This window comes from Oryzias latipes, chromosome 5 (assembly GCF_002234675.1).
Source record: "Oryzias latipes chromosome 5, ASM223467v1".
Classification (NCBI taxonomy): domain Eukaryota; kingdom Metazoa; phylum Chordata; class Actinopteri; order Beloniformes; family Adrianichthyidae; genus Oryzias; species Oryzias latipes.
Genome location: NC_019863.2, coordinates 13132394 through 13141667, shown reverse-complemented (window position 1 = coordinate 13141667; position 9274 = coordinate 13132394). Strand labels below are relative to the sequence as shown.

General features: G+C 37.5%; 1 protein-coding gene across 2 annotated transcripts; it reads left to right on the top strand.

Annotated features, from left to right (window-relative positions):
- The first annotated feature begins 564 nt into the window (after window positions 1-564).
- Window positions 565-8912, top strand: slc16a1 (solute carrier family 16 member 1). 2 transcript variants are annotated; one of them, XM_020703217.2, is made up of 6 exons: window positions 565-719; window positions 850-895; window positions 3538-3775; window positions 6186-6329; window positions 7148-7921; window positions 8023-8258. In XM_020703217.2, exons 3-6 carry the CDS (start codon window positions 3559-3561, stop codon window positions 8256-8258), a joined length of 1371 nt encoding a protein of 456 aa, XP_020558876.1. In that variant the 5' UTR covers window positions 565-719; window positions 850-895; window positions 3538-3558. The 2 variants fall into 2 exon arrangements, with proteins under 2 accessions (XP_020558876.1, XP_004068845.1); XM_004068797.3 differs by having other exon boundaries at window positions 627-719; window positions 3552-3775; window positions 8023-8912.
- The last annotated feature ends 362 nt before the right edge of the window (window positions 8913-9274 follow it).

Here is a 9274-nt window from a genome sequence, read left to right as displayed (position 1 = left end):
TTAGTTTTGAGGTTAGCCGTGATTGTTGTTTGGTAAAAGAGGAAGGTGAGACTTTTATTTATAAACTTACCAGTATATGACCAAATCACCATGGACCACAGACTTCTTTAGACTGTTGTGATGCTGCGCCACAAACTAGCTTGTTTTGTGCAAAGCACATGATAGATGGGAGGAAAAAGCTTTGAAAGGGGCTTGGCACTTATAGCCAATAAGAACTTGTCCGACTCCACCTTGTAGCCATTGTGTCCAGGTCATGCAGCTGTTTGATCTAGTATTCACCCGGACCGTGGTATAAAAAGCTGTAACAAACACTTACCCTTGAAGTGTTATAAAACTCATTGCTTTGGATTTGGAGGTTAGCCACGATTGTTGTTTGGTAAAAGAGGAAGGTGAGACTTTTATTTATAAACTTACCGGTCTATGACCAAATCACCATGGACTGCAGACTTCTTTAGACTGTTGTGATGCTGCGCCACAAACTAGCTTGTTTTGTGCAAAGCACATAATAGATGGGAGGAGAAAGCTTTGTAAGGGGCCTGGCACTTATGGCCAATAAGAACTTTTCCGACTCCACCTTGTAGCCATTGTGTCCAGGTCATGCAGCTGTTTGATCTAGAAAGTGAATGCAGTCGACTGTTCAGCTTTACTGCACTCAGTGGAAACAGAGCTCAGGAGCTCCATCCAACTTTTGGACTGACACCTTGGATAGAGACGCACAGGTTATTTGAAGAATGTTGAACTTTTACAGACATGCATTTGCTTTCAATATTGTTTCCCTGTGGCAAATATTCAAACATTCAGATTGACTGATTTTTTTTTCTTTGCATTAACTGACTTTTTTTTATACAGATAAACAGAGCAGCTCCATCATCCTTGTACCAGAGCTTTTGCTGAGGTAAGATACTTTTTCTCAGGTGAGATACCTGACTTGAAGTCAAGGATTTTTTTTTATTTTAAGAAAAAAAAAAAGCTTTTTCAAAGAACAACAACTTTTAAGGGAAAGTAAAAAAATGACTGTCTTTTTTTTAGGATTCATTTCTTTATTTTGTTGTCAGGGTTATTATTTTGATAAATAAAGGAACATTGTTGCCTGAAATCACAAAGAGCGCCCTGATACCAGGGGGTCTTGAGTTCCTAATATTATTCAGACATCCCAAACTTTTTATCCTCAGACACAAAATCGCCTTTATGCCGGTGCCTGTGTTCTCGTTTTATCTGACCCATCTCGATTCTGGTATGTGTGCTGTCAAGTGGCACTTTTGGGCTCCCCACTTGAAGTGCTTTATTTAGACCTGTACAGTATGAGGGGTTACATGCTTCTGCAGATGAGTCTTATATTTCAGTCCTCTAACTGGCCTGAATGAATCAACTCTATTGTTTTAACTAAACTCTTTCTGACTTTACTCTGGAGGATTAAATCGTAAATTGAAAATGTAGGTTTTAACATCATTTTGACAATTTTTCTATGTTAACTGGAGCTCAGTCTGTTCAAATGTGCTTAATTATTTACTCAGTGTGCAAACTTAGGAAATCTTATTTTTCAAAATATAGGTAACACAGCATGTCTCAAGCATTCTGTGCTGGTATGAGTTGTTTGCTTTTACACCATCAAAATGTTGTTAACTGCCACTCTTGTGTTGCACTAAAAAAAGCTTTTATGGGATCTTAGAAAATCTATAAATCCAAGCTTCTTGCAATTTCCCAATTTCCTCAAATGTTAAACATTTTTTCTGTTCCTTTTTTGATTTTTTTGCTTAAAGTTTACCAATGCAACACTTACATCAATGCACATAATACAGTACTGGTCATATAAAGAATAACAATTGTACATACACAATCTTTTTTATGTATTGCATAATATTTTTACAGTTTCACCTATGTGAATACTAAGCTGTCCAGCATGACCCATAAAGACAGAGTTGTTATTTTTCTTTTACTGTGTTTAGTATCTTTAGAATAAGGCAGGGATGCATTTACAGCTGCACAGCAGCAGCCAAAATCCCAACCTAATAACCAAAGGTCTTTAACCCACATTAAATATGCACTACTTGCTGCACATAACTAGCTTGTGCAATAAGTTTTCAGAGCTCCATGCCGACTATTCAAGCCAGTCAAGCTCTGCTTGGCTTTAAAACATAATATTTTCACCAACTGGGTTATTTTAACCATTGTTCACAGTGAGATCAAAGTTATGAGGGTGTATGGTGGCTGTAACTCCTTGGCTTTAGCAGCCTGTTTGCCAACTGTTTGGTTTAGATGATCATGACAATTTTTTCCATGATACCTAACAGTCCATGTGTTGCTTTGGAAAAAGGTGTCAGCATTGTTTTGCCAAAGTAAACACGGAAGTACCGTAGTTCACTTGACTCTGCTGGTTGACAATAATGATTAGGCAAAAAAATAAAACTGTGGGAATTTAGTAGCTAAAGACCTCAGTAAATAAAAGTATCTAAAACAATTCAAAAAGCAAAAACACAAATACATAAAACCAAAAATGATAAGAATAAGAATAATAAGAATAATAATACTATTAAAGCTAGACCTATGTGACTGTTCTAGAGACTGCCTGTATTTTTTGTGAAAGCCCATCCTCTCAGCCAAGCAGTTGTACCAAGATGAACAAGTGAATGAGTCTGAAGTAGCTATTAAACTTTAAATCTGTATAGTTCAAGCAGTTAAAAATCTTTTTAATGCCTTTTGCTCATAAATCTAAATTATACCATGGTCCGGTTGAATACTCGATTCTGATTGGCTGCTGGGTATGCTTTAAAACCTGATAACCGCACGGTGAAAAAAGAACTTCCGGTCACCTAGCATAACTGTTTTGTATCACTGCGCCGGCTTCTTTAAAACAACCAAACATACAACAACCATTTGGACAAAAACAAGCGGTAAGAGGTGAACTTTCTCTCTGAACTGATGCTTTCTTCGACCCATCAGGACGATCAGCATATATATGTATCGCCGAATCTTGACTGCAGCGGTTGTGCTGCGCGACGCGGACTATATGTTACATAGTCTGCTTTTTGTGAGAAAAGCGATCCAAATTGAAAAAAAAAAAAAAACAAGATTTAAGGACTAAAAACTGTTTTATATGTATTGCTTTTGTAAGTGACCATGGTATAGGCGGTTTAATGGCCTTCGAAGTGTGCGTTATTACTTTTTAACGCACTTCGCGTCGGACGGTTCAGGCTTCCATGGCGTGCGTTAAAAAGTAATAACGCATACTTCGTCGGCCATTAACCTTTACGTATTGTATATGATGCCAAATTTTGCAGGATGAATTTATTAATAAAAATTGCTACAAACATGCTAGTGTTGGTACTAAAAAGCCAAACTGAGAAGACCAAAGATGTTAGTTTTGTTTTGTGTACTGTTCAAACATTTGATGCATTCAAAACAGCCACCAAAGAAATAAAAAAGAAAAAATTTTGTGTGATTTAGAATTAAATTATAACTTCATTTTGAAAATATATGTGTGAACTAAAAACATGGATGGTGTTTATTATTTTTGCTGTCTTTTTCTGCCACTGACAGATTTTTTTTAATAGAGGGAAAATGCCGTGTGCCGTTGGTGGTCCCGAAGGCTACACTCCACCAGAAGGTGGCTGGGGATGGATGGTGGTGACTGGGGCCTTCATTTCTATCGGCTTCTCTTATGCCTTTCCCAAGTGCATCACTGTCTTCTTCAAAGAAATTGAGGTGATCTTCGACGTGACAAGCAGCCAGGTGTCATGGATCTCATCTATCATGCTAGCAGTCATGTATGGCGGAGGTGAGCTGAACTCCACACTGCAAGCAGCGAGGTTTGGTTGCATTTGACATTTAGCACTTGAGGAAGATTTGTAGATGGAATCAATTTCTGGCTCTTAGCATGACCGTAAAAGATTTATTCCTGCTGTGTTGGGTTAGAAGTCAATCCTTTGTCTTCTGCTAAAATACAGCCTTACCCAGAAGCATCTCCCTCTTGTTTTGTCTACAGAGAAGCCCCTGATCCTCACAGTGAGAGTCCACGCTCAATTAATAAACTTTCAAACTCAGAATAATACTGTATCTCTTGCATTGAAGTGCTGTTGCAACATAATCTCTCCGGAGTGCACAAATAGGTTTTGCTTTTGTGAGCACATAGATTATTCCCCTGGTGCTTTGAAAGTTGAACAACAGCAGGGAGTTATGAGGTGTTCCTGCACTGAAGAAATATGTGATTGGGTTAAATGATATGACATGGCTTAAGTCAATCGGATAACAATAAACCTCCATTCATGTGCCTGAATAGACCTTAAATAATGGTAGCAATACGCTGAAAAAAGGCCACTTTCTGCCACAAAAACCAAACACCGCTGTTCTCTTTAACAGTTCAAATGTTGAAAAACAAACAATATGTGTGAAAAAGAAATATTTGGAACACAGAACAGAAAATGTGTTTTTTTAATGAAGTTGGTTCTAGATCTGCTGAGTTGTGCATGGAGTTGACCATTTGCGATCAGAAACAGCTCAAAATAACCTTCATACTGCATAAATCTGGGGAAAACAAAGCTTACACATGTCTATTTACTTTCAGCAGCATTACACTGCCAAGGCATGTAAAACATCTTATTCAAGCCGAACCCTCATTACTGCTTGACGGAAGGGTCATGTTCCCCTTAAAGGAATCAATGCTGCTTATTGTTCAGCAGCACATTCCCCTAACAAGTAGCTGCTGAGTGACATGCATGCTGTAAAAGGAGGTCAGTGGGTTTCCCTCCAAGACTTTTTAACCTCAATTTTAACATTTTGATAACAAAACTGAAATCCATATCAAATTGATCCAAGGTTAGATATTAATTAAATTGGTTTTTGTTACAAACCTACCCTTGTATGACCTGAAAGTTTTTTTTCACAAGACAAACCTTGACCTAGTTCTGTAGTTGACATTCACCTTTGCCCTTACAGAGAAACAAATACAGTCCTTTTAATAGATCACCTTTTTTTTTCCTCATAAAATGTCCTTGTCTTCTGTTGTCTCATACTTGGCAGAAGCCTCACTGATTTGTTTGATGGATGTGAAACTGAGCACAATTGTGGGCTTTGAACTGCATTTCCAGGTGAATTTCTTCTGGAAGAATGAGAATAAAAATGAGGAAATGTTTGTCAGAACTGTGACAGTCTGCTCTCATTTGTGTTTTAAGCATTCTGAGCACAAGTGAAGTTCATTAACAGCCTACTGTTGCATACCTCTGAACTCCTTCAATTTTTGATTCATTACACTCATAATATTCTACACTGGTTTGCCTCCAACCTTTATATATAAAGTAACCCTCAGCAAAATGGAAGGAAAGAACTCATTGTGTGTGTTGAGACAGCCTGCATTACAATTTAAAACCCCTTTTTCTTGCGCTGTGCTGGCAAATGAGTCTGGACAACCTCTAAACAAAAGCTGTCAGTTTCCATTTAGGTTCATTGGGGACCACAGAGATTTGGCAGGAAGGCAAAAGTGTCGTCCATGTGGATCCTCACACTCATTTAGACTGGTTGTTATAAGCTCTAGATGGAAATAGTGTTTTGGGACCTGAACTCTGCATGCATCTTAGTTATTTGTCTGCAAGTCAGAGTAATTTTCTTGAACTAATGCAAGATCTTGTATTCATGCATCTTAATAAGTTAATTTATTCCATTTTCATTCAGCTTTTTCTTCTGAAATAAGTACCAGGTGCCAAACCTGCCAAAACAAGATTTCCATTTTTTTGTATTTTCCATGCAAACTGTGGTGCCCCCTCTACCACTACACCACACACACATATGAAATACACCCCCACGTTTATATGTCTGACCTGAGAAACATCCATTAATAATTTGAAATGCATTTGGACTCCATTTGAAAAGATTTTCCAAACAAATTATTTTTCTGTCAATTTTTATGAATCTCAGACGGAACAAATGATTTTTTCATTGCAGTGTTTGTGGTTTTTCTGACAGATGGAATTATTAATAGCATGAAAACGCTTCCACTGCACTGCAGTACTGACACAAAATGATTGCAGAAGTTGGTTGAATGTGCTCAAGCATAGCTGTGGCACCAGAGCCCCCTGGTGGTTAAATATTAAAGTGTGCTCAAGGCAGTGGTCAGCTTTTAGCAAGCAGTGACTGCAATTTTTTTTTTTTAATATATATATTTTCTATATATTCTTTTATTTATTTTACTACAGGCCCTATAAGCAGCATCTTGGTTAACAAATATGGCAGTCGCCCTGTCATGATGGCTGGAGGATTACTATCCGGAGTGGGACTTGTTGCTGCCTCTTTCTGCAACTCTGTTCCAGCCTTGTACTTCTGCATTGGTGTGATAGGAGGTAAGTACATTTTGATCATACAAATATATTTTTTGTTTGGTCAGCATAGGCACACTACGTAGGCAATTGCGCACATTAGTTAAAGAATGCCATAGTTTTTTCTAGATCAGGGGTCTGCAACCTTTAACACTAAAAGAACCATTTAGTCCAGCTGAGCCGCAAAATCCCACTTCCCCTTTTAGAAAAATAGACTTTATTTACATTTTTATGACCATTAAGCCATTTATTTACTAAATGTAGTTTTCAAATATTTACAAAAGTAGAATTATAACATTGTTGTATTTATTTATATATAAAAATATTTTACTTATGACAGCAGCACATAAAAGTTCCTTTCAAAATAAAATACACTGAGTCAAATTAAATCGACTGACTTAATTAAAAATGCAAAACATTTTAATCAATCTTGGCATTTTCTATCATAATAACTCATTTTCTCCTTATTCTATCAAATGTAAAAATGACTATGTTGGGGAAGAATCCTATTTTTAAAAAAATCTAGATGCAATCACTTTAAGAACTTTGTCTCTGAAAAGCAACTACATACTGTTGTGCATCAGAGAAGAAGAAAATGAGCTTTTAGAGTATTCTAATAATAAAACCAAGCGTAATTACTAAAACAAATTAACCAAAACTACAAACCCATTTTTAGTTACATTTTTATATTTTTTCTTTAAAGCCAAAGAGCCAGAATGAAGAGACAAAAGAGCCGGCATTGGAGTGGCTATGGAGCCTTAGGTTGCAAACCCCTGTTGTAGAACAATGAATTTTTACTGTTGATTATTTATTTATTTTCATTTTTTTTTTTATTCCTCAAGGTTTGGGGTTGGCTTTCAACCTGAACCCTGCCCTCACTATGATTGGAAAGTACTTCTACAAAAGACGTCCTATTGCTAATGGGATTGCCATGGCTGGAAGTCCTGTCTTTCTCTCTACCTTGGCTCCTCTCAACACCTGGTTCTTTGACCAGTTTGGCTGGAGAGGAAGTTTTATGATTCTTGGAGGACTGCTTCTTAACTGCTGTGTTGCAGGCTCACTCATGCGACCTATAGGGCCAAAACCAAAACCAGCAGAGAAGACCACTGAGAGAAGGACTGTATCACAGACCATTAACAGCTTCATTGACCTCACTTTGTTTAAGCACCGTGGGTTTTTGCTCTACATCCTGGGCAACTCTATAATGTTTTTTGGCTTGTTTGCACCACTAGTGTTTCTCTCTAATTATGCCAAGAGTGAAGACATACCAAAGGAAAAGGCAGCTTTTTTACTCTCTGTGCTGGCTTTTGTTGACATGTTTGCCCGTCCTTCAATGGGCTTTGTGGCTAGTACCAAGTGGGTTCGGCCCAGAATCCAATACTACTTTGCTGCCTCTGCACTGCTCAATGGTGTGTGTCATGTTTTGGCCCCTGTATCTGTTGACTACACAGGCTTTGTTATTTACGCCATTTTTTTTGGATTCGCTTATGGCTGGCTGAGCTCAGTGCTGTTTGAGACTTTGATGGATCTCGTGGGGGCCCAGCGCTTCTCAAGTGCTGTTGGGCTGGTCACCATTGTGGAATGTGGTCCAGTACTGTTAGGGCCTCCGCTGCTGGGTGAGTTCCCCATCAGGAAAGATTCAGTTTTACAAATTTGCCTGAATGGCAAGGTTGGACACAACCAAAGAGACTTAACTTTTGACTTTTTTTTTTTTCAGGAAAGTTCAAAGACATCTACCATCATTACAGGTACACATACCAGAGCTGTGGGATCATCCTCATCGTCTCCAGTGTCTTCCTGTTTGCTGGAATGGGACTTAACTATCGGCTGTTGGCCAAAGAGAAAAAAGAGGAGGAGAGAAGGGCCAGGGTGGGAAATAGAGGACAAAGTTCCAATGTTGACCATGCTTCTAAAGCGGTGGCAGAGGCTCAGAGCAAAGAAGACACTGTCTAGTGTTCTGCACCCAGTCATCTTTCATTTTTGAGCAAAGTAAAACATACCTTTATGGGAAAAAAAACTTGATTTGTATACTTCACTTACAGGTTTTACCTTTGACCCTGTTTTAGTGTTTCATACTTGATAAAATCAATCTAACACAGTTCAAAAATGTGCATGAAGCACTTATTTGGTTTTACAACATTTTTGTCAAATGCTCTTACTTTGTCAAACCATATACATTACTAAATGAACTGCTTTGTTTTTAGCTTTGAATCTGCAAAAGCTGTTAATCATTAAAATAAAACTTGGCTGTGAGACAGCGATGTTTTTAAAAATATATTCAAAATGTTTTATTAAAGCTTGCTTTTTAAACGTATGTATACAGTTTGAATATATTAACCTGAAAGTGTGTATTTTGTGTATCCAAGTTATATCTCTAATATTTCTTTAAAAAAAAGAAAAGCGTTTAATCTGTTTAATGAAACTGACACTATATCTTGGAAGGGTATAAGAAGACTAATGCAGTTTACGAGGAAGATCTTTAGCATAAGAAAATAACCAATGTGACTAATACTTATTTTTGTATTTTTAAAACCTTTATTAACATTTTTGTCCGTAAACTTCATTAGAATACCTCATCGTGTCAAATAAACTACCTTTAAAAAAAGACTTGTTTTTTTTTTATACTTCAAAATGTCCATGTCTATTTGGTAAATTATAAAATGATTTGACTGACTGTAACAGGGCACCAAATAACAGACACTTCACCCTCCCTGCCTTCAGATACACATACCTTCAGATTTCACATACCAGTGGCCCCACTGGTATGTGAAATCGTATGAATGTCCAGTGATGGTCAAATAGGGGCTGTTCGCCTCTGTCAGGGTAGCTGTGGCTAAATCAGTAGCTTCCCATGACCAAGTATGAATGATGAGTGAGTGAATGAATGATGGATACAGTGGTGGACAAAATTGTTTGTACCCCTCAGTTAAAGAAAGATAGTCCACTATGCTCACTGAAATGACTTGAAA